At 40.1% G+C, this 25,181-nt stretch overlaps 1 protein-coding gene across 6 annotated transcripts in view; it reads right to left on the bottom strand.

The window, feature by feature from the left end:
• Positions 1-25,181, bottom strand: part of SMARCA2 (SWI/SNF related BAF chromatin remodeling complex subunit ATPase 2) — a 194,923-nt gene that overhangs the window by 68,658 nt on the left and 101,084 nt on the right. For 3 of the 6 annotated variants that reach the window (XM_075597226.1, XM_075597204.1, XM_075597215.1), the window contains exons 20-30: positions 24,622-24,735; positions 24,216-24,323; positions 23,818-23,904; positions 22,155-22,201; positions 21,451-21,617; positions 16,217-16,380; positions 14,931-15,158; positions 11,000-11,056; positions 10,656-10,709; positions 7,458-7,535; positions 4,987-5,205 (exon numbers count right to left, since the gene is read on the bottom strand). In XM_075597226.1, the coding sequence (XP_075453341.1) occupies positions 4,987-5,205; positions 7,458-7,535; positions 10,656-10,709; positions 11,000-11,056; positions 14,931-15,158; positions 16,217-16,380; positions 21,451-21,617; positions 22,155-22,201; positions 23,818-23,904; positions 24,216-24,323; positions 24,622-24,735 (1,323 nt within the window). The remainder of the gene's footprint in view (positions 1-4,986; positions 5,206-7,457; positions 7,536-10,655; positions 10,710-10,999; positions 11,057-14,930; positions 15,159-16,216; positions 16,381-21,450; positions 21,618-22,154; positions 22,202-23,817; positions 23,905-24,215; positions 24,324-24,621; positions 24,736-25,181) is intronic. The other 3 variants (XM_075597235.1, XM_075597245.1, XM_075597255.1) reach the window with 3 other exon arrangements.

The following is a 25,181-nucleotide window of genomic DNA, read 5'->3' on the forward strand; positions in this document are numbered from 1 at the left end:
TCTATAGAACTGGCTCTCATGCCTCAGTGGAATGGCTTGGGTATAGGCTCCAGCAAAGCGCTTCCCAGAATATCAGCATCATTTGCAGCTGAATAATATTGGTGTACACACAGTTGAAACATGTACTGTATATCAAATACAAAATAGTTAATAAGTCAGGGTTTTGGGACAAACTAAGAAAATGCTATTTGGTTGTACACTACAATAATCATAAAACCAACATTTGTATTTTATCTTCACATTTTCTCTACATCTTTCCAATGACTATCTCAATATTTACCTCATTGTATTTGTTACATTGTCATTTTTCTCATCTGATTTTAAATCCCAAGCCAATAATTTCTCACCAGTTTTGTCTGGGGCTGCTCTCCCATTATTTCAAAAAGATCAAAGCAGCAGTAAAAGTCAAGTTTTATAATGTGTGTGTACAATTAGATGCTCAACCTAATCTCAATGCAATTACTTGACATAAACCATTTAAATAATTAAAAAAAAAAAGTTTTTCAATTAAGAAGCTATATAAGTTGATGTTTTAAATCTGTGGTTTTCAAGATTTTACAAAGAGTAGAAGCCATTAAAATGTCCTGTAACTTTGTGGACCCCGGCTTATCTTGTGTACCTGAAAATACTAGAGCATAGAGCGTACAGTATATCAATTAAAAAACATTAAGAACATTATTTTAACATGAAAATGTAACAATATTGAAAATAAATTATGGTATCTTGAAAATGTAAATCTGCCCCATCACGAATTTGTTATTAAGTGAAACCTCTGGCAACCCCAGGGTTTCACAGAACATAGGTTAAAACCACTGCTAGAAGTCTATCAGAGGGCATCTCCACCCAGCCCACAGACTAAACATTTGTAAGCTTAATGTAACGGACTCTCAAACCAATGTAATTATGCTAACAAACAAATCATTTTCTGTTTTCTTTGACATGAATGCATATGAATGAATAGTTGCCATTATTCCTTCTTAGGACCAAACCAGGTGGGTACATACATGAGGAAGGGAGAGGCATGTCCTGCTCAACACCAAGTGACAGCACACAGGTTTTACAGAGTGAGTGTGTGTGTGTGTGTGTATACACACAGACACACACCGAAACGTTGAGCTAGTAAAGACACATTTATTGTACCTTTTGGTATGCCTGTTTTTTTACCCTTCTACATACAGTAGTACAGTTTAGTACGTTAGCAGAAGTACCCACTGATGTTTCTACCTGTAAGGAATCCACATCTCAGTTTACTGCTTACCTTGCCTTACAGACCTGTGCAGTCCTGGAACACTACCCCTGGTATCTACTGCAGCTGTGCAGGCTATCACTGCAACCTAGCCTTGAACTCACTCATTGGAGCAGTGCCCTCACACCCTACTCCGGGGATTGGCCCGCTGGCCTTTAAGTACTGCATCCCCACAATCCTTCTCTGCCGAGCATAATCCTTCTTGGATGTCCTGTGTTTGCCACAGCCACCTGTCTTGGCCACCTTGTCGTTGTTTCTTGTCCTTTGTTCCTAGCCCATGTTCCTGGTTCCTGTGCTGAAGCGTTGGATCTCCAGCGTAACTTCAGCTTCCTGTTTCCTGAGGCCTGCTGCCCTTCCCATAGCAGAGGCCTGTCTCTGGTTCCTGGGGCCTGCTGCTCTCTCTCCATTGCAGAGGCCGTGTCCTGGTTCCTGTGCTGAAGCGTTGGATCTCCAGCGTAACTTCAGCTTCCTGTTTCCTGAGGCCTGCTGCCCTTCCCATAGCAGAGGCCTGTCTCTGGTTCCTGGGGCCTGCTGCTCTCTCTCCATTGCAGAGGACGTGTCCTGGTTCCTGTGCTGAAGCGGTGGATTTCCAGCGTAACTTCAGCTCCCTGTTTCCTGAGGCCTGCTGCCCTTCCCATAGCAGAGGCCTGTCGCTGAGTCCTGAAGCTCTCTCTCCCCGCACAGGCTCGTTCTGGACTCCTGCGCTGAAGCATTAGTTCACCAGTGCTGCCTGGCGGTGTGCCCACTCCGGTCAGCCTTCTCCTTCCTGAGACCGACGCCATGGGCCCTGGACGCCACTCGCGCAAACCCCGTTCCCGACCTGCAGCAATTTTGCTGAAGCTGGAAGACCTGCTTGATCTCCTGTTGCCGACTCCCTGCTTGGACTACGTTTACCCTGATGTCTCCTATCCTGATCCTGGCTCGTCCACTGACTACGCTGCTCTCTCCAGTCCCGACCCTGCTATGTACGACTACGAACTGCGAAATCCGGATCAGCCTGCGCGGTCTAAGGTCGGTGCTTTTACAACCCCACCTCAGCCACGCGGTCCGACCCTGGTTTGATGCGAACACAACCGTGACACTACCCCAGATATCACCGGAAGGTACTGTAATTTGTAACCTATGAGATGACTACACTTACTATAAAGAAGCAGTCGGTTTGTTACTGCAGTATGTGCTGGACAAAGAACCAGTCTGATTCGAAACGTCACGCTATACAGGTGGGCCCGGGGAATACGGCGGGTTCCGTTCCAGGGGCCCGCCTTATAGTGAAAATCGCCAAAAAGCGGATCCGGCGATTTTCAGTTCTGTGCATGCGCAGACCGGCGTTTTCGCCGTTCTGCACATGCGCGGCCTATGATCTGCGCGCGCAAACTACGGTCTGCGCATGCGCGCCAGGCGCAACCGCCCATTCTGAGCATGCGCGACTTACTATCCAACATGGTGGTCCCCTTCTCGGTGCCGCCGTATCGCCGAAAAGCAAAACGCCGAGAAGCGGGGCCCTGCTGCATGTCTTATTATGCTGGATGCAATAGACTGATTTTAAGTTTATACTTGGAGTGCGCGGTGGACCAATGGTTCATATGATGTTTGAACTGGTGTGGTTTCTCTGATTCGGCTGCTAGCACCCCGTGGAGATAAGTAGTGACTGCCTTATTCTATAGTAGCGTTACCCATATGAACTCTTTTTTTCAACTTTTTGGTTGCCCCAATATTTTGTTATATAAATAAAACATGAATATGTAATAACTTTGACAAATATTTAAAAAATTATATTTCTAATTTAAAAAGAAAAGCAAATCAATCATTCAGAGTCAACCCCCCAACATTTCACAGCAACTGGTCCATTCTGGTCGTAGTAGAGGCCGTGCACCATTAACCCAGAAGGGGTAAACATGACCCACACATCTAAAACTTCGTGTTGCTTCACTACTTTCACAGACAATTTGCAGATTTTCCACTTGTACAATGAACAGGCTGAAGGAGCAGCTCAGTGAGTAAAGGCACGAACTCGGTAAACAATGACACAGAGTTTGAAGATAGGGAAGCCTGGTTTGGTTCCCGGTGTCGGCTCCTTGTGACCTTGGGTGAGAGACTTTATCTCCATGTGCCTCAAGCACCAAAAACATAGATTGTAAGATAATCTGGGCAGGGACTGTGTTGGTACTGATGCAGCGGCCGTTATTCGAACACTTCACGCGTCATGTACATCGGAATCCCGATTTGAAACCGCGGGATGAATTCCAGCCTTCCCGCACTAAGATGCAAGCGCGGCGAGTGCAGAAAAACGAGTTTTAGTGTTCTGGCTTTTAATAACATTAAATTGACACAGTAGCACAGTACTGTACACATTACAATTCATCCATTTTATTGCAAACAAAGAAACAGAATCCATGAAATTCCAACAAAACATCCGCGATAAGCGCGGGTGCCTGGGGGATTGGCCGCGTTCATGCTGCGTGGGGAACAGCAGAGAACTCAAAATCAGTGCCGATATGTGTTCGAATAACGGCCGTTTCATCATTAACAATCTTATGTGCTTTGATTTCCATTGGGAGAAAAGCGCTATATGAAATAAAGTTATTATAAATATTCTTATAAACAGACGAGTATTGCGTTTGCTTGGAAATACAAATTCTGACTACAGGCAAGCACGGAAGTGAGCATCGGCACCTTTATAGTATAGTAATTATGCTGACTTACAACATGACAGAAAATTAAAATAACAAATGAAGGGAATGTGTTATTATTGTTTAAATAATTCATTTGAAATACTGTGTAAAAACACCAAGTATAAATGTACGCCTTGCATCTATTACAGAAGCCAAATGTTCCGGAATTTGAAACTCGGAAACCTAAACAAGCCCATCTTTTAAGCAACAACTACTCAAGTAAACAAACACTTTAAGGACACATAACTATGGCATGATCTTTTGCAAACAATAAATAAAATCATTCTGAAATACCAATTTAAAAATATTTATATATATATAGATATATCGTTTTTTGTTTTTAACAGGGAAGGGTGTTTTTTTTTGTATTTATTCAAATGTTATTGCAAATGTTGCTGTATTACAAGATAGGATGTACATTTTGAATGCAGATTACCTGTTCCTCTATGTGACAACAGGAATTGTACGCATTTATTATTAATAATAATAAACACCTACAGCAACTATCAACAAAATGTATAAAGAAAAAACTCGAGAGCATACAACAGCGAGAAGTACCGGTAATCAAAGCCGTAGAGATGATGTTGTGGGTGTGTGTACAGGGGTACAGTAAACACATTAGATATGTTACTATTTAAAACAATTACTGTGCATGATCTCAAAGTTGTCAATAACTGTCTGAAAGTTGAAGGGTTAAGATTTTTCTTTATTTTTGCATGCACCGCTATTCTGTCCAGAACAAGCAAACTGCCATCTCAGCAGTTACCAACCGAGGAAAATAACTTCATGTACCGACAGCTTCTGCAAGGTCTCAATAACAATACTGGCATCATACCTTTATTCACGTTTTCTCCCATCGCTTTTGTGAGTTATTGCACAAATTGTGCTAATTTTGCTTTACTTTTGAGCTCTCATCTCTCATTTTCTATGTCTATGTCCGGTTTCGAAGCCAATTGAGTCTGCAGTACCTTTTTTTTTTAGCATCGTATGTATTATGTGCAGTACTTATACCACAAATGATCCGTGTGACCAAACCAAGGCAGAAAACAAATAAGAGACCACACTTACTCTGATCCACTGTTTGTCTGTGAGAGCATCACTGTAATCCACATCCCTGCGACTCCGTGATCCTCTTCCAAATATCTTCTCCTCCTCTTCCTCACAAGTGAGTCTCTCAACTTCAGCGTCATCTTTAATAATCCAGGAAGGCAGGTCATCCTCTTCCAACAAACGCGGCTTGCGCTTTGGATTGCGGGCATCCTCTCTACGCCGATCCAGATCCATACGCTATTGGATAAAGTACAATCAAGTACTAATAAGAGACAGTTTATTAAAAAAAAATTACGACTTTAAACCAACCCCTCACATGCCCAAAAATATTTTTTAATTTTTATTTGATGCAAAGGGTCCCCCAGAGCTGAAACACAATGCTCAACACTTCAGGGTCCCCCAATTGCCAAGATGTATGTTTTTTTTTTTTTAATTTTTGTCAGTACAAGAAACAACCATGATGTAGCGTCATCTCGCGCTGATGTCACAGCTTTTTAGTGGCTGCAGGTCAACTCCAGGAAACCTCTCGTTTCAAATCATGTAAAAAGAAATGACAGATTTACAGATGCAGCACTGATTGCAGCGTTAACAAAAATTCTTCATGGCAACACCAGTGGATTGTGGCTCTCTCTCGCTGGTGACATTTTGTTTTTAATGTAATTGAATACAAATATTAAAGTAGGTTTGAAGCAGGGGGTTTCCGGAGCTGAATCGCGTTGATTTCAGCACCGGGGACCCCCTGCTTCCTGAGATACTACCTCAGAAAGGGGTACCAGTATGGCAGCTTCGGCTGGGCTAGTTTGGGTTCTCATAATGGCTGCTTAAATGTCCCACGGGTCAATAGGAAGCCGTGACGTCATCCCGTGCGGCTTCCTACTGCCCGCGGGACAAGGACATTTAAACTTGAGAGAGATACCCCTACGGAGGTATTTTGGGAAGTAGGGCGTCTCCGGAGCTGAAATCAACACGGTTCAGCAGCCGGAGACCCCCTGCTTCAATCCTATTAAAGAAGCAAAAAAATAAAAAATGCAGCTTGGACTGAAACTTTAAGTGATCTCTCTTCCAGCACCAGCTGCCATTTTTGCAGACTATGTAACAGAAAGGGGCAGTTCCCCCAGCATGCCAATTTTAACTTTTTCTAAATATTTCTTCACAATACTGCACCGTAGTTTGTCTGTTTTCACCGGCTTAGTTTTTTTCCCTGCTCGCTGATTTATCCAAACTGCATATTTTATTCCTCACAAATGAGCCCATAACCAATTAATACGGCTGCAAATCCAATCTCGCTTGGTGACATTAGTAGACCGCCTATAAAGGTTACTGCTCCCGATCCGGCATCAACTCCATGGGAATCCTAGCCGGACTGGGTCCGCTAACCCCGTACTGGCGCTTCATAAACCTGCCCCAAAGAACCTGGTTTTAGAAGATTCTGATAAGATGGTTTCTTTCTGATAAGAGATTATTTGTAGTCTGCATGGAAAACGGCTCTGTGCTACCTGGCGAAGAAAGTGAGCACAAACAGCAGGAGTTGCCATGTGAACAATTTACTGCAGGATATGGGCCTTTAAATAAATAAATAAAACAGGATAAGAAGTAGTCCCTCCACCAAATGGAACATTGTGAAAAATTTCACTATGTCTGATTAAATCATTTTTTGAAATACAGTACTAAAAAAAAAAGAGGCCAGTATGTTTATATGTGATTTGTTTATTAGTTTATTCGTTATTTGTTTTACCAGTAACAAATGCCTTGCAGAAATATTTAGACTACAAAATATATATGAAAAATAAAAGGACATACATTTCTCCCCCCCCCCCCCCATTTTAATCTGTCAATGTTTACAAATTGAGAGGAGTAGACTGGTGTTTTAATGCAGATAAAAAGGCCTTCATTTAAAGCCAAGCAAAATGTGGCTGGTTGCTTTAAGCAATATTTTGCCTCTTGGTTGAAGGGCTTTACGTGGATATTTCTATTGCTGAATGTTACTACAGTTTTCAGCATAATGATCAGAGCTGCTCTACAGGCTCGAAGTGAAACTTGCAAGGTCTACTTTCCGCCGAATAGACACAAAGTGTTATATCATATGGAAATCCCCGTAATATGTGCTCACGAGAATAAAGATGCAGTGCATTGATACATAATGCATTTGGATAGTAATGGATACAGGATTTAAATTTGCATGCATATCACATGACCACAAGGTACGAATTCAGGTTGCTTAGTGCTACATAATTATGGAAATATTTTCCATGAGTGAAATACTCAATACAAATTATTCCTAGAACAGTTTTCCTGGAAGTACAGGGGCGGGGGTTTTGGGGCTCTCTCACTAGTATTTGAGCTGAGCCCAGCAGACTTCTTGTACTGAAAAGTTTACACCGTCAACATCTTCCATGTTGAAGGAACTACAGGGCATTACCTACATTATCAACAGCAAAAAAGGTCAAAACTAATAACAGCTAATATGTTCATGTTTTCAGTTGTCTTACCATAAAGAGATCAAATTCTTCTTCGTGTCGAGCGATCATCTGATTCAAGGTTTCATCATCCGGGACTTCATCTTCTTCCTGATGGCAGATCAAAAAGAAAAAACCCAGTGACGCAGTGATTTAAGGAACAGGGCAATAGCAACCATCCCCTCACCAAAAAAAGTAAATTAAAGGGAAGGGGGGGCAGGGGGAGGGGGATGTGGGGGAGAGAGGGGGGGGAGAATGTGTTTCAAATTTGGATAATTCTCTATATCACATATTTAAAGTTAATGTGTATGGACATTCAGGTATTGGGAGTATCTTTGATGACAAACTATATAGGAGACACAGCACTGCAGTAAGGGCAGTGGACCGAAACAGTGGATATGAATATGCATATCTTACACTAAACGTTTGTGTTAACACTAATCTGCAGTACTGTGTCTCTTTCCTGCTCTTGTGTTTGGGTGAAGTATATTTTAAATTTATTTATCTGATTCTGATGCATGCAATTGTCATAATATTTATCTGTGCAGTATACTTGGTGTGTCTACGTGTGTGTGTGTGTGTGTGTGTGTGTGTGTGTGTGTGTGTGTGTGTGTGTGTGTGTGTGTGTGTGAATATATATATATATATATCTCAAATATTGTAACATTCAAACACTTGCTAGATGTTCTTTTATTTATAAGTAAGAGAGAATGAGAGAAGCATTGCACGCAAACAACCAACTAACATTACTACTTTTTTTAAAGAGGTAAATATTCTCCCATGGTGTACTGTTGAGGCAGATACTATGCTTGTCCTCTTACAAGTCAAGTTGGGAAATAACCCTAGAAGGATAAAAGGGACTGAAGCACGATGTGGATGGGGTGGCACAGATTTGCCTTTGGTTCAGGGGCAATTACTTGATCGAAATCATCATGGGCAGGTTAATGAAATCATTCCTTATTGTATGTCCTAATAACGTATATTTTGTGTAGGGAAAGCAAATGAGACTCATAAAAAATGAAGGAGTTGTAAAATAAGGAACACCCAAGTCTGTAAATGGAAAACATGGGTTTTTCATGACATATAAAGGCTTTGTGCTTCTCAGTCCCAAACAAAAATAGACATAACCAAATATATGAATGGGAAAACACACCTAGCATGCAATGAACACAACTTATGTTGAACGGCAACAGAAGTTACATTTCTGTGTTTTAAAAGACTATTGTGAATACAATTTGCTTTTTAATCTTTGTTCGCATGGATGGCTGATCCTAGGTTTAAAGGGGTTTTCCAAATGGTAAAAATATAATCACTCCCATTTAATGGAGACTTGATAGTAAAAAAAAAATGGTGCTCTATCTTACGCAGAACACAAACTAACATTATAAAAAGGTGGGGGCAGGGCGAGTATTGCACAAGCATCAAATGGGAAAGGAAGGGGCACAAGTTTTACGATACTGACGGGTGTGGAAAAGCTAGCTTACAGCTCTCTCGTTGCCATTATATAATGAATACCAATGATGTATTACATGTACCTAGGATGATTTAAAATGTACATTAATTGAAATGAGCCTGTTTGATACATTTGGTGTTCAATTAGCCTGTCTACAGCTATGTTCACACTCTCACAGTATGTTTGAGTATTTTTATGTTTTATGTAATCGATTGTGATGTTTTACTGCTAACACATTTCGGCCCATATTTACTAAGCGGTGCTCTTCCATAAGACACCTACCCGCCAAATAAAGTGAATGGGCTGTAAGGTGTCTTATAGAATAACACCACTTAGTAAATATGGCCCTTCATACTTAAATCAGCTTAGTTTATATGTTGAAATGTTTAGTTGGCTTCCAACAGCTAGACTTAATTTGATCAGTAAATAATTGCCTGGAGGATTTTGACCAAAAGATGAAAGGGAGGAATAAGGAAAGCAGCCCAGAAATGTACAATAGGTAAATATTACGGTGATTACATAGTCAATGTGAACTTTGCATTGCAATGATTTCATATGTACCTATATATGTCTTTGTGAAATGTCCTAAAAAGTGTATCACCCATTACTAACTTTAATTCACTAAATCTACTCGCTTTAATACTTGTACCTATAAAAAATAAGCCAAAAGGGAGATGATTTCTCATGACTTTAAGTCGTTAAGTCCTTCAACAACAGAAATGTTTTTGAGAAACTGAGGGGTTTTACTTCTAACCATTTACCGTAAAAACAATTAAGAAGGTAGGGAACTATGAAGGACACTTGAAGAATGACAATCCACTGGTTGAGGCTCTAGAATGCTGTGAAACACCCTATTGTCTAATTCTTTTGCGGATTTAAAAAGAAAATATTGGAAGTTCCACGATGCAGTTTTGATTGGCAAAGCACGGTTTTGTTCGTTTACAAAATGTTTCATAGGACTGTAACGTCAATGTGGTCTGTTTTGCATACAATTATCCTTTAGTTGTATGTCAGCTTTAGTAGCTGTGCTTGTCTACTGACAAAGGGACTTTAGCAAACGTCACACTACTGTACCAAGAAGGTATGATATACATCAACTGTTATGAGTTGAAGGCTTTAGTAGCACTAGTTATAGTGCAATTCCTATTGGAATCCAAATGAAAACAAATAATCAACAATCAAAAGGAAATGACAACCACGAATTTTAAGGATTATATACAGATTTGTTAGAGTGAACCTTCTCTCGGTTTTTTTCCGCTGGAAGTTCAGCAGCCCGACTCCACTAATGGTTATGAGAGTTAAACATAAAAAAAACATGGATTTGCATGGCAAAAGTTTAAGGATCATGCAAAGCCAATAAAAGCGCTATGGCTTCAAAATAGAAACAGCTTGGCTTGATCTTAATGTTATAACCACATAATTGGTTTGTAATTATATCTATGTCTGATTAATTACAATCATAATACAACTTTTAGTAAAAAAATGACTAGAAGAGAGTAACAAGGAAAAGTAAACTGCTCCATAGAAATGAACATTTACTTACAGAAAAATACACTGAAGAGATTAAAAATACAAATATAAATAAAAAGATGTTGGTGCTACTGTTTATTTTGCAAAGTGATTTATGCTGCCCTGTGGATTCTCCCCTCCCCCCTGCCCCCCCCCCCACCCTCCCCTACAAAATGCAATATGCAAATCAAATGGCAAAATGAATGTATGGATGACAAGCACTACATGCAAAATAGACCACCACTGTAACAGACCATAAAACCACCAACCTGGCTTGCACCTTCTTGTGAATTATCTCCTGTGATTTCATCTTTCTTTTGGCTCTAGGTCAATCAGTACAACACTATATTAGACACAAGTAAAGCTGGAATCATAATGCAACAACCTCATTAATTACTTTTACTCTCTGCTTTTGACAACACAGAAGTAGTTACCACAAAAACGCAGTGGTAAATAATTCTATAAACAGTCCTAATCAATGCCCTAGATTTTAACATTTCTAACAATATGGCATTTGTAAACATTGACTGTTCTTATTAATATTGTAACTTAAATTGGCACTGTTTGGAATACGTGTTTAGGGTTTATTATACATGGTTAGTACAGTACATACGGTATTTGTCTGGTCTTCTGATATCAGAACTATGACCTCCTGGTTAATAGCCAGTAGCTGTAATCAAACAATTAATTATATATTTATTATTCATATAAAAGGTCACATATTTTTAAAGCGGCTGTTTGTGCGAGTTTACAGCTGCGTAGACGCTGGCATTGGGAGAAAATAGTTTGGGAGCAAAATTAGTCTTTTTGGTTCTAAAACAACACCTTTAAACACAGTAAAAATCATAAACAGTTTCATCCTTTGGATAAGTCCCTTTACAGAATTGGGCCAAAAGCAGTGCTGTGTGCCTCTGTATGGCACTTTGTTTGGTAGCATGAGGGAACATCTCTCTGTCAAAACAAATTTTGGCACTTGGCTGAATAAGGATGGAATTAACAATATTGGAGAAAGAAGATTTTCCCTCATAGACAAAGAGATTGTTGTCCTATGTTAGTTGTGGTACATGGCGCCATCTTGAGGAAAATCTAGATTTCTTGTGGCATAGAAATTTAAACATGTGGTCTACATTTTTATTGTACAGTGAATCACTGTGCTTGTGTTGATTTGGACAGAGCAATGCCACAAATCATTGCTGCTGATACCAACATGAATTCCAGAGTAACCAAACTATGCAGTGTTTTACTCTGAAGGTTAACAGCAGTTGACTGTATTGACAGAAGGCCTCAGTGATGCCATAACTGGGCTCAAGTGATACCAATGTTATACATGGCTATTTACAGTGTTTTACACTGACTACAATAATTTTAATTGTTTGTTAAACCCATGGCTGCCAGAGAGGCCAACAACTATGGCAGCAGAATGGTTCATGCCTTCTCTGCTCCTATTCCTCATAATGTTATGAGCCAGGAAGAGAATTTGTGAAGTTCAAGTGACCTTATGTGAACTCCCCAGAAACGTTCAACTAACTCATATGCTCTAAATCAGGACAAGTTCCTGAATGTATGCGTCATTTCTTTGTAGGGTGTATAAGTCCCCAGTTCAGCATCGTAGAATCTATATTATACTCTTTGTCTAAAAATATATTGAATGGAATGGGTCTATGGCTAATTTTCCTTTTTATATAGACATCCTTTGCAAATGAAAACCCACGAAAGACCAATAAAAAAATCTTGGAAAGAAACCTTGAGATAATATTTCAATATTCCTCTAAGATGTTTGTTTTTATGCCCAGTTGTTTCTTTGTGCAGGGAGTTAAAGATCTCAATGAAAAGATTGTTAGCTTTAATTCACTGGTGTTTGTATTTATAGCAGAGTGGAAAGAAAAGACTAGTACTTATTATATGTATTTGCACATACAGTATGGTAAAGTCTCACACAGTCTATAATTAAATGTTTCCAAACCACCAAAGGTCTTTCCTCAGTTTTAATAGCCAGTCATTGCACTGGGTGGCTCATGTGTCAGTGGGAGGGTCTGTCTGCACTACCCTTCCTTCATTAAACTATTAGACTGAAAAAGAAGACAAGAACAATTGAAGGCTCTGCATTTATCTGAACATACTTTGTGTCTAACTTTAAAAAACAAAAAAACAAAACAACAGTTTAAAAAAAATGTCCTTAACATTCAGAGATTAATTTTTTCTGCCCACTTCTAATACCGCAAGGACTTTGCTATGGAGTCACGGAAATTACATTGGTGTTAAATCAATACATTTGGAGCCAAATTTCCATAACAGATTATCTGGGTTTTAGAAGGTTCATATGGCAATATTTATCGAGGAAATAAAGTCTGTGCTTACCACTTACTTAGAGAGAAAGCTCTCTGTTTACCCAAGGATGCTGGTCCTATTTCGGCATTATATCCTAATTTAGTCAAAGTTATCATCTCGCACCTAGTATCATATGTCATCATGCCACATCATATTTGCGGTGTACAGGCATGATGCAGATGTTACCAGAGGCATCTCATTAAAAAAAATATATGATTGAGGACACTTTTAAAGATTGTTATTTCTTTGAGGAAGCCCGTGGTTATGGCACATATAGATAGAAATTTAATGTAATATAAATATATATTTTTTTTCTTTCTAACTAATTCAGATAAACAATGTAACGCCACAAATAGAAACCTTTCTTGTTAGGCCTAGCATAGGGGCGCTTTGGCCCGAATCGCCCCTATTTTTTGGCGACCATAAGGAGTTGCTTCAGTACGTACATAAACATTGCTTTTCACATCACCTTTGTACATTACAAGTAAACTAAACTTTATTTGTTGCACTCCGTGGAATGAACAGACGTTATTTCTTCTAAATAGTAAGTGCTAATTTCTATTTGAGCTATGTTATATTGATGTGTGGGGTTGTGTAGTGCTTGGCACCACCCTTTCTTATTGGTAGACTTGTCTATTGGTGTTTGCACCCTCAAACCTTTTTCTTTTGGCGTGTGCTCCTTCACACAGAATCTTTGAAGGAGTTCTTCACCTTGAATGCAAACAGTACAATAGACCAATAGAACAGTACAATGCAAACAGTACAATAGACCGCTTTGATAGAAGACCACAGTGGTACTACTAGGAAACCTATAAAGACCCTCCCCAAACCTCAGTGCAGAGTGTTTTTTAGGAGAAAGTGAAATTGTCCATTTAATTTTACAAACCAGAGCTGTGCCGCAAGACAACTTCCAGCCACAGGAAGACACCATACAGCCCATTCAAGCGAGTAGGCCATCAAGTATCTTCTGTCACTGGAAGGTGTCTTATGGTATAGCACCACTTAGTCAAATGAGTACCGTAAGAATACAAGAAAACAAAGCATTCATTGTATATCTATACAGCTCCTTTCCTTTTTGAATAAAGAAACAAATTTGACTGTATTTTAAGAAAATCATCTTAGATATCAGTTTTTGTGCCACAATTGTGATAAGTTACAAAGATAAAATGTTCATATATTTTTGTTGCTTATTCTGTGTTGGGTTGGGCTGCCTGTTGCCCATCAACCCCCTAGGACCAGGGCATACTGTATAAGAGAAGTTAGGTTTAGTGGTAAAGATGCTGGGCCAGGCCCATTGGTAATCCCCCAAAACACTAGCAAGGCATGGATCTGCCATTTCTTGCTTGCCACATTAGCCCATTAGATACTAATCACTTTCTCCATGCTAACTATGGCAGCCATTATACACACAGATATGCTAGTCATATTGTGACTTAGGGGGCAAAATATTGTAGAATTAGATTATTCACCTTAATGTCAAAGGTGATTGGACCTTACTACTAATAGTAGTGTATGTGAAGGAATCAGTCAAAAAGGGGTTGATACTGAAATGTATAGGGATCTCCTTGGCTTAGTTTAACAAACTTTAGTGCCAATGAGAAATTCTGTTTCACAGTTCCATCTGGGCATGGAAGGTGTACAGTACAATAACTAGTTTACTGTAGATCATAATCATTTAGTGGCTAGAGCCCTATTTATTTATTTTAAACCGGAAACTAGTCGCACTATTTAAGAACATCTGAAATGCAAGATAATGGTGGCATGACTGCACATGAAAAGGGTGCCCAGGAACAAACGTCTTAAGATATTAAAAAGAGTTAGATAGTAATCAACTAACCAGAAGTTCAAAGCAATAACATTTTAAAAATGATAACCTGAGTTTGGCTACTTCGGATAGGTAGCATACATTCCAGTTAATACTTTACAGGCGGCACAATCGCTAAACTACGCTGTGCACTGAGATTTTCCTGGTTGTTAAAAAGTTAAAGTAAAGACAAATCATTTGAGTTGCCCGTGGAGAAAAGGAATTCTGTGGTTTTCTCATTCCCCTTACCTTAACGCTGAAAACAGAAGTAGCTGAAATGAAACACTTAAAAGTTGTCATATTTTCTATTAGCCTTAGTTTAGAAAAACAAATCATCCTAAAAGATAAGGTTGCTTATAAAAGTCTTAACTTTTTATGCTGCGCAAATACAAAACTGCAGGGAGTTTAGTACCTCGTTCTGTTCCTCGTGTTCCAAAATAGCTTGTAGAAATGCTCTTCGTTCGTGGCTTGAAGACTTCTGATCAAACATGCCGGCTTGAATAACTTTCTGATCAACATTCAGCTTGTATTTGGCAGCTGCCAGAATCTTCTCCTCCACGCTGTTAACGGTGCACAAACGCAACACCCGCACCTCGTTCTGCTGGCCAATTCGGTGGGCTCGGTCCTGTGCCTGCAAGTCCTGTGTGAAATGAACAAAAAGAAAGGTGTATAGCAAGTGGACGCCACGATAAAATGAAAGTTACATTTTGTTTTCCTGCGTGTACTTGCAAAGTAACACAATTAGTTGTAATCAAGTGAAGATTATAAGTAGAGATACAAAAGTAACCCAGCTGGTACTCTTGGGTTGTTTCAGAACAGCACCTCTATCAAGATCGCTAAATCAATGTGACAGCATTCAGTGGAAACGTAAAGTGATTCTGGGCTACATTAACCGAATACCCATGAATGGTGTCACAGATTAAAGTCAACACTTACCAATGTCAAAGGTGATTGGACCTTACTACTAATAGTAGTGTATGTGAAGGAGTCAGACAAAAAGGGGGTGATACTGAAATGTATAGGGATCTACTTGGCTTAGTTTAACAAACTTTAGTGCCAATGAGCACTTCTTGTTTCACAGTTCCACCTGGGCATGGAAGGTGTACAGTACAATAACTGGTTTACTGTAGATCATAATCATTTAGTGGCTAGAGCCCTATTTTTTTTTTTTTTTTTTAAAACCTGCAGAGATTCTTTCCCAATTTTTTAAGGCGACAGTAAATAGATATATTTACTGTATATTCTGAGTTTTCAAGTTTAGGTTGTAATTCAAGATGCCTAGAAGGAATGTACTGAGAGACTTCTGTGACATTACTGAAACCTTGTACTTCCACGCATCCAGCAGCAAGGGGCTTATTTCCATTACCACATCTGACAGCACAGCGAGGCTTCCCTGCTTCTATTACTGAAATCTTCTCTTTCTTTTGAGTTCTTGAAAAACCTCTCAAAGCTCCTTTCATTAAAACCACTTGGAAAAGGACAACTTTATCACTGATTCTATTAACAGCCAAGTCTTTTTTTTTTTTTTCAGAACAGTGTTTACACAACACAATTGTTGCACGTGATGTTTAATATCTGTGTGTAAGGCAGCTATAGAATGATGGCAATTTATTTGAGTCTGCCCAAATGTTTTTGCTTTCTCCAGCATGACATGCACATTCAGAAGTTTAGTCAGAGCACAAAACGAAGGCTGCAAACCTGATGAGGATTCCAATCGCTGTCAAAAATTACAACGGTGTCTGCAGCTTGAAGGTTCAACCCCAGCCCGCCAGCTCTTGTACTCAGCAAGAAGATGAAGAACGGAGAGCCTACTTCATTAAACTTTTTCAGCAATGCAGCACGGTCCTCTGACTTGGTTGTACCTTAAAGGAAATGGCAAAATGTATTATTATAGTCACAACTTGTAATTTAGGTTTAAAAAAATAAGAAAAAAAAATTTTCTATAATTTTGGTACTGTATACATCTCATCTTCCCAGTTGACCTGGTAACTAAAGAATGGGGACCAAATTTACCACAATCACTATTTATATAATGAGGGGGGGGGTGGGAACACACAGACACACACACACGTTCATGTGCAACTTTTTAAAGCAGCAATACTACATTCCCCCCTTTTCTTTTCTTATTTGTACACTGTATAATTCTACATTCTTACCTAAGCTGGCAATCATGTTGATGCTCCTGTTATAAATCTGTAAAAAGCCTTAGGCCGCGCGTATATTGCCCGCGACGGCGACGTCACCCGTCACCGCTAGCGAAAGTTGAATTTCGCTTTGCGGCAGAGTCACGGGCGACCAGGGCATTGATTGGTTCAGGGGTCTGGTTAGGATGTGTTATAGGGTCTGGTTAGGGGTGTGTTATAGGGTCTGGTTAGGGAATGGGGGGTGTCACGTACTGCCGTACGCAGCACGCAATCGTCATACATCTGCGTTGCCCAAAAGGCGGACAGCCTGATGGGGCTCCCCAAGAACTGCTCCCCTCTGCACAGGACCAGCGTGCTAAGGGTTAACATTGGCTTGTACTTTGTGGAACGTCGACCCCACCCACTGGAATGTTAATGAGCCAAGAGGTGACAAAGTGATGGTGTAGAAACAGGCGCTAAAACAATAATAGTGATCACTACTAATAAAGTGAAACATTAAACAATAAATTATTGGTGACTTTTAGTGACTCAAATAGTGCCAAATAAAGTGATTATTAAAGGTTGCAACTCCCTGCTCGGACCCTCTGGAAGGGGCTGTCTTCACTGGTCCCAGATGGTCGATATGTATTCTCGCAACCCAGGGGGAGCATATAGGAGAAAAGCAACGACAAGAGAACAATCTAAGTGCAGACAACTCAGTTCAATATGAATTAGTGTGATGAATAACTTGGCTCTTATGTGCAGCCTACTCACAAGATAGTAGTAGTGTATGGGCAAAAACAGGTAACTTGGATCTGTGAAATCTTCTGTATACAGGCAAAGTTGCGCTCCCACTCAGAAGTCAAATCAGTTATGGCATGAAAGGATAAAGAAAAATCTCCATGGTGCAGATCAATGGTACAAAATAGATGCTTTATAATGATGCTAAAAATTGCACACTTACAATATAAAAATAATAAAACAGCATGTATCACTCAAGGTGAATATGGATGAGTTTGGATAGTGCCGAAGCTCACCCCCCGCCTCCGTTATGTGGCCTGTCCGCACCGGGCCGTCTACTATCTGCCTTGTGCTGCAGTATTTGGAGCTCCGCTCCGTCGCTGTCCCCAGTGTGTCGCGTCACTTCCGGTCTGCGTATGGGACTCCGCTCCGTCACGGTCTCCAGTGCGTCACGTCACTTCTGGTATGGCTTGTGATAGGCAGCTACTCGGCACCAATCCTCTCTCTTCCTGGGCGGTTCTACTCAACGCGTTTCGCCAATAGGAAAGTCGGCTTCATCAGGAGTATTCTCTGGACGCGACGCACTGGGGACAGCGACGGAGCGGAGCTCCAAACACTGCAGCGCAAGGCAGATACTAGACGGCCCGGTGGGGACAGGCCACATAACCGAGGCGGGGGGTGAGCTTCGGCACTATCCAAACTCATCCATATTCACCTTGAGTGATACAATATAAAAATAATAAAACAGCATGTAAGTGTGCAATTTTTAGCATCATTATAAAGCATCTATTTTGTACCATTGATCTGCACCATGGAGATTTTTCTTTATCCTTTCATGCCATAACCGATTTGACTTCTGAGTGGGAGCGCAACTTTGCCTGTATACAGAAGATTTCACAGATCCAAGTTACCTGTTGTTGCCCATACACTACTACTATCTGGTGAGTAGGCTGCACATAAAAGCCAAGTTATTCATCACACTAATTCATATTGAACTGAATTGTCTGCACTTAGATTGTTCTCTTGTCGTTGCTTTTCTCCTATATGCTCCCCCTGGGTTGCAATGAGCCAAGAGGTCACAAAGAACTTTTTGTTCACAGCTGCATTGAATTTCAACCACCCCAGTGTACATCTGCATTGGGCACAGCCGAATATCAGACAAAGGGTGCGAGCCATTTGCTGATGTTAAAGCTTCTCTATTTCAAATCTGTAACTCACAAGCCCTTCAACCCGTGTGCCCAACTTTACAACTCAATGTCCATGAAATGTCTGTGAATTGACTGTATAAGCTCTGTTCTTTTAATGTAACCATGTATTATTATAACTCTGTGCCCAAGACATACTTGAAAACAAGCGGTAACTCTCAATGTATTACTTCCTGGTAAAACATTTTTATAAATAAAACATTATATATTGTTACAGTTTCCAGCTCAAACTGTTGGAAACATTGACAACAAATTATCCCAAACAGGAAAGTGTTGCAAACATCTTGCACTGCTTGGGAGGTGGGCTAAAAACTGCTATAGAAATCAAAGGATTCTTTAAAACTCATTAAGAATGGCATTAAGAGTTGAATAATGAAAAATAAAAAAAAATGCAGTAACTATTTTCTACTACTACAGAACTGATTAAAAAAAAAACCCATATAAGATGTCACATGTTGCTGCTTTAATGCAATTTGAAATACACAGATAGTTCAGTGCAAACACAAAAGCAAGATGGTAGAAGTAAAGCTATAGAGGAGAGCATTTCAGCTTTAGGCTGGGGCCATAGAAGGGGAAGCAGGGCTGGACCGCGCTGACGCTGAGGCTCGCCTGCTGAATTCAGCGTGATTTCATGCCCATGCAGGCGAGCCAGAGGCCGCGATCGGAGGCGGGGGGAGACTGAGGGAGGCGGGGCAGTGACGTTGCTGGGCCAATCGCCCGCGACGCACCGACGTCACGGCGCCGACGTGACGTTGATGCTGCTCCGTGCTGATTGGATGTTTTCAGCCGACAGCGCTCTGAAAAACAGCTTGGCTGTCGGCTGAAAATTCCAGCGCCTCAGCACGCCTGCAGACGCTCGCGTGAGCCCCCTCTCGAGGCATTCTCATTGAGGATGCAGGGGCTCAGCGCGGAGCGTCCGCACGGCTCAGCGCGGCCTGTCCTTCTACGGACTCGGCCCTAGGCTAAGTCCCCGCTGGAGGCTGCTGCACGTGCACAGCTTAAAACCACGATCTGCGGACCGTCAGAGGTTTCTCCCCTTGCTGCTTTATGGGCCAATAAATACCTTTGTACTAGTAGAACAGCAGTCCGGTCCTATTTTTCCCATTAAGCAGATGCGCCGCCTCACAACTTTACAACTACCTAGCTGGGTCCTTATTCATGAAGAGGTTAAAGGGTTTAAACAGAAAAACACTAATTAATCTCCACCTGAACTGCGCACACCTTGCATGGCCTCCACTTCTGCCTTTTTTATTATAGATGGTACATTTAAAAAAAAAAATGTTGGTACTTGCACTTCTATATTTATACTCACTTGTATTTCCTCTAGTAACAGTGGTGTGTGGGGGGGTGTGGGGTGTGTGTCCTCCTTTCAACACATGCGCAGAGTCCGGTGGCCCCTTTTGCGCATGCGGAGTCCAGTGGCCCCTTTTGCGCATGCGCGGAGTCTAGTGGCCCCTTTTGCGCATGCGCGGAGTCAAGTTGCCCCTTTTGCGCATGCGCGGAGTCAAGTTGCCCCTTTTGCGCATGCGCGGAGTCTGGCGGCCACTTCTGTGCATGCGCGGCCATCACCAGGCCATGACGTAACTTCTGTTACGCATTTTCGTTAAAAGCAACGAGATTTTTTCCTAACAAAACTCTGTAGGTGCCACCAAAGAAGTTTCACTTAAAAATACTGGATCCCAAGGTGTGTATCCTGGGTCTAGTTCAAGACCTTGACCGTAGCTCCCGTGTGTGTTACATACATACATACAGGAAAGCAAATGTACCTCCATATTTAAAACTGTGGTTAGACTATATTAACCAATCTCTACGCTGGCAAATGTTGACATATATTCACAGAGGCTGCTCTGGTAAATTTGAAGCTACATTGTCCAAATGGAACAGCAGCCCTCTGACAAACTAAAGGTTTCCCCCACCCCCACCTATAAATGTGGTACTTATCTGTTGGTTCTATGGAACAAATCGTCAAACTAGTCTGGTAGTCGTATATTGTCTGATATATAAGTATATTGTATATGTGGTGCGCAGTCTCCTTTAATTGAATGTACTTATTTTTCTTGCATTTCTTTCCATTTGTAATATCATGCTGCTTTTAACATTGTTCTTGTAATATTTTGTTTTTATTCATATAGAATATTTCAAAAAGAATATGAGACAGAGCAGAATATGAGCAGAGGCTACAAAATGTGACTGCACAGAAAAAAAAAAAAGTACTGTACAGGCTTAATGGATATGTTCTCATTTGTTCCCTCAAAAAAAACATATCACATATTGCATTCACTGGAATGATCACTGACCTCAGAGTAATTAATTATAAGCAGGGGGTGGAAACTAATGTGAACAACTATGCCTATGTATATGAAAATACAGCCACTAAGCAGTGGTGAGAGAAGGAGGGATTCACAGCATTGATGAGCCCACTTAACAATATATTCAATGTATTTGACCAAAACGGGGAAGAGGACACTCCTTCACTTACAGTGCACTGGGACAATAAATGTACCTATTCAACTCGCTGTCACTGTAACCAACAATAATTTAAACTGGTACCACTGAAAAGTGTCCAAATTTTACTGCAGCTGTTATTGCTCCCTGGTGTCACAAGTGAGTATTACAAACGCTCTATTTAGTCATGTTTTGCCAGCTGCAATTTATTTTAGTTTTATGATGTTGTACATGTTTGAGATATTTCTATATCCTTGGACTAAAAGCCCTAGCAGTTTGACGTGCTGCAAACAGCTGTTTCCCCCCCGATTTAATAATGTAGTTAACAACACTTATCGATGCACTTTACGTATGGATAAACATGCGAATGCTAGAATTGTGCCTACTGCATTAGAGGAAATACTTGGCGAATACTAACCGTCGAGTCGCAGATAGAGGAAGCCCCGGAAAGTAAAGTAGTCCTCCATGATGGTCATGAGTGATGTCATCTGACAGAAGAGCAAGACCCGATGGTTCGTGACACGCAGTTTTGGTAGAATGCGATCAAGCAACTCAAACTTTCCTGAGGCTCTATAAAGATCAGACCTGGGTGACAAAGAAAGCAGAGTTATAGTCTCCTTGCTGCCGTTTAAACCCCTTCAATGCCAACGGGGTAAGCAAAACAAAGCATTGCACAGGGAAACTATAATGGCAGGTCAATTATTGGTTTCTTTATTGTAAGAGCAGTGAAAATGTGGCAGAACATGAAGACGGAAACAGTGGGTATGATATATAAAAAGGGGGGGATACGTTCTTGGAAAAAGAATGTATCAATAGATATTGAAAGCAAATATACATATTATTAACCCATGGGATATGATGATCATTTGCTTAAGTTAGGCAGGAATTTGATTAGTTTTCCAACTGCTTGTCATTCCCTGAATCAACAAATGGAAGCACCTTGCCCAGTATAGCATTATATAGGAACTGGAGCAAGTCTCCCCCCCCCAACAATCAATTATCAAGTTTAAGATGCATGCACGCTTCTATTAACTATTCTCTGTGTAATGGTGCCTAATGCACATTGTTGCAAGCTGTCCACAAGCACATTTTCATTCAAAGAAACATTTATTCAGCTCATACCCATTGATGATCCCATTGGAGTAGCCCAGATGTTCAGCAAAGGATTCCTGTAAGGGAATACATTCAAAGATATAACCCAAAATAATAACATTTGTTTCTTGTATAGCGCTGGCAATGTATGCACCGCTGTATAAAATTCTACAGGCACAACGAGTCCCTGTACCAAAGGGATTACAATGTTGTTTTGGTGCCTAAGGCACAGGGAGAAAGAGTGACTTGCCCAAGGTCACAAGGAGAGTCGACACTGGAATATGAACCCAGTTCTCCGACTTCAAAAACATTTATTGAGCTACTTCTTCAGAAGATTAAAATCTTACCATTAGATTGATGAGGGTTTGAGGAGTATAATAATCAGTTGATGAAAACTAATGGGCCTATTCTATAGCAGCTGAAGTGGCCGATAAGGTCGTTTACGGCCACGATTCAATGGGGAATTTAGTCTGAAAAGGGCTTGATCGTCCGCTTTGGCTGATTTAGATTAAGCCCCTGATATCTAGTATCATAACTACCCATGTTATTTAAATGAAAAGTTATTGCAAAAGTATCACAACCTGCACCAGTCTTTTCAAAATACACTTTTCATTTGTTATCTCTTAGCAATCCTTTTTATAATAATTTGGCTAAGTATTGTCATGTAATATCATGTAATATCATGTAATGTCATGATAGGATTTGTGGCTTGAGACTTACAACTTTGGTCCACAGTGGGTCTTACTTTTCTGGTTTATGTTATACTACTTTGGAGAGATCGGTTTAGTTTCATTATTGGTAAAAAAATAAATAAATAATACAATTTTAAAAAAGGTTTCCATTTATTCTCATGAGGAAGTAATAGTTATTGAGGCCTAATTATTATTTGCATGTCGAACAGTGAAAACAAAACAAAAATACAAGCAATCTGCACAATGTGTGTGAGTAGTACGTTGTGTTCCTGATTTGGAAGGATTGTACCTTTAAGCCTCATCATAAGTATTAAAGCAGCAGTCCGCACTGATCACCACAATAGAAACATGTCTCCTTTTTTATTACCATTGCAAAGACCTTTCGCAGCTGTTTTTAGCAAGTGTTGAAAATGTGCCTCTCTTGGAGGTTTAAATGGGGACTCTTATTCACACTCATTAAGACAGCAGAGGTTGCCATGGTATCTGCTGCTGTAGTAAAATATAACAACAGATAAAAGCTCAGTACAAAAATGAAGATGAAAAAAAAAGAAAAGAAAAAAGAAATGTTGGAGATAGATCAGCACAGTATGAATTGATTAGATTACCACTTCATTCTGTTTTGAAGGGATTGTTGCTTTAAATATCTCTTCGTAAAAAAAAGAAGACAATACCATACATCATTTTGGGAAATTAATATCAAAACCAGATATTTTTATCTAAGTTATTTACTTTTCAATACACACCAGTGAGAATAAGAAAAACTAACAAAGACCTTCTACTGCTCAACCCATCTGTGATAACAGGTTTGCCCTGTACAATTATTCGGTTTCAGCTTTAATTCCTAATCTGCTTCTTTTATTTGCATATGAATACTCCCAACTCAAATTCACTCTTAGAATTAGCGTTTCACATACTGAGCTACTTAAGATCCTTGTGTAATGATGCTTTACAGCAAACTGATTACAGCCACAGGTTAGAAAAGTCAACCAAGGAAGACTCACCTCAATATGCTGAAATATGTAAGGATGGTTGCATATCTTTCTCAGCTGCATGATGGTGTTCATAAGCGTTTTTGCCCCACCTTTGCCCTATGGTAAGAAGCGATAGTTAAACCTATTACCAAAGAACCAATTCATAAAACAAAACCAATAGCAATAACTTAATATCAAGTCCGTATGTTTTTCTTTAAAAAAATAAATAAATCTAAATACTAATTTACTAAAATGACTGAATAGTTCTGTTTTATTTTGCCGGCCCAAATTGCTTCCGTTTTGACCTGAAAGCAGATTTTGTTTCTCCTTTGACATTTCTGACTATGTACTCATTACTTGTAAGAGAGTCGATGGACAAATATTTCTACCAGGACTCCCTGTACAGTCGGTATATATTCTTCACATACTTTCTTGTCTTTCTCCGAGCCGTCAGTGAGAAGGATCCCCTTCGCTTGCATGTGACGGTACAAAACCTTCTGAAGGGCCGACATGTCACATTTAATCACGTATTCAACCTAGGAAGGAACACAAGTTATTACAACGGAGCCAACGTATCGAGGGAAAGGTTTGCAGGCAAACCAAACAAGCACAACAAAAATTAGGACTGTGTCTTATAATATTGGCTGTGGTAACTGAAAAAAAGAGATGATCTCAGTAAGCATGCATTAAACTGAAAATGGAAAGAAACATTAGGAAGAAAATCGCAACGACCTAACCAGAAGCACAATTGTCTTAGATTGACATAAGCATCCTTATAAAGCATCCCATGCGGAATACAGACAGTGGTGGTGTTACTTGAATGACTGAACAAACCTTCTCAGGTAACTGTGACTCCACTTCCTTCTTCAATCTCCTCAACAAGAAAGGGCGCAAAACTTTGTGCAAACGTCGGATGATCAGAATAGTTTCTTCTTCATTTAAATCCACCTACAGGGACATACATAAACCTATGACATAACTGGGGCATAGTTGCTCAAAAAGTGTCGTCCCAAAGTGGAATACGCAGAATACACAAACAGTATGAAATCTTCTATCTACCAGATCTGCCTATGGGCATATGACATGTACTCCTATGTTCAATTCCTAGAATAGCAAGAAGAGCTTGTGCCATGTTACTGGTCACTCTAATAGTGCATAGTTTGAAGCATCACTACTTTATACCGCATCTTAAAAAGAAAAAGTATATCTTTGTAAGTCTTCAAAGCATACCTCTACACGTCTATGATTTCCTATTTCCCCAATACAAATAGATTATTTACAATATATATAAAGAAAACATTCAAAAGGCACCCCAACATCAGATACTGCAGCAAAAGAGCCCAGCAATTATATTAAATAATCCTTCTTTTTCAGCGTACCCCGTAATAATTAGT

The sequence above is a fragment of the Ascaphus truei genome, chromosome 1 (genome assembly GCF_040206685.1).
Source record: "Ascaphus truei isolate aAscTru1 chromosome 1, aAscTru1.hap1, whole genome shotgun sequence".
Classification (NCBI taxonomy): domain Eukaryota; kingdom Metazoa; phylum Chordata; class Amphibia; order Anura; family Ascaphidae; genus Ascaphus; species Ascaphus truei.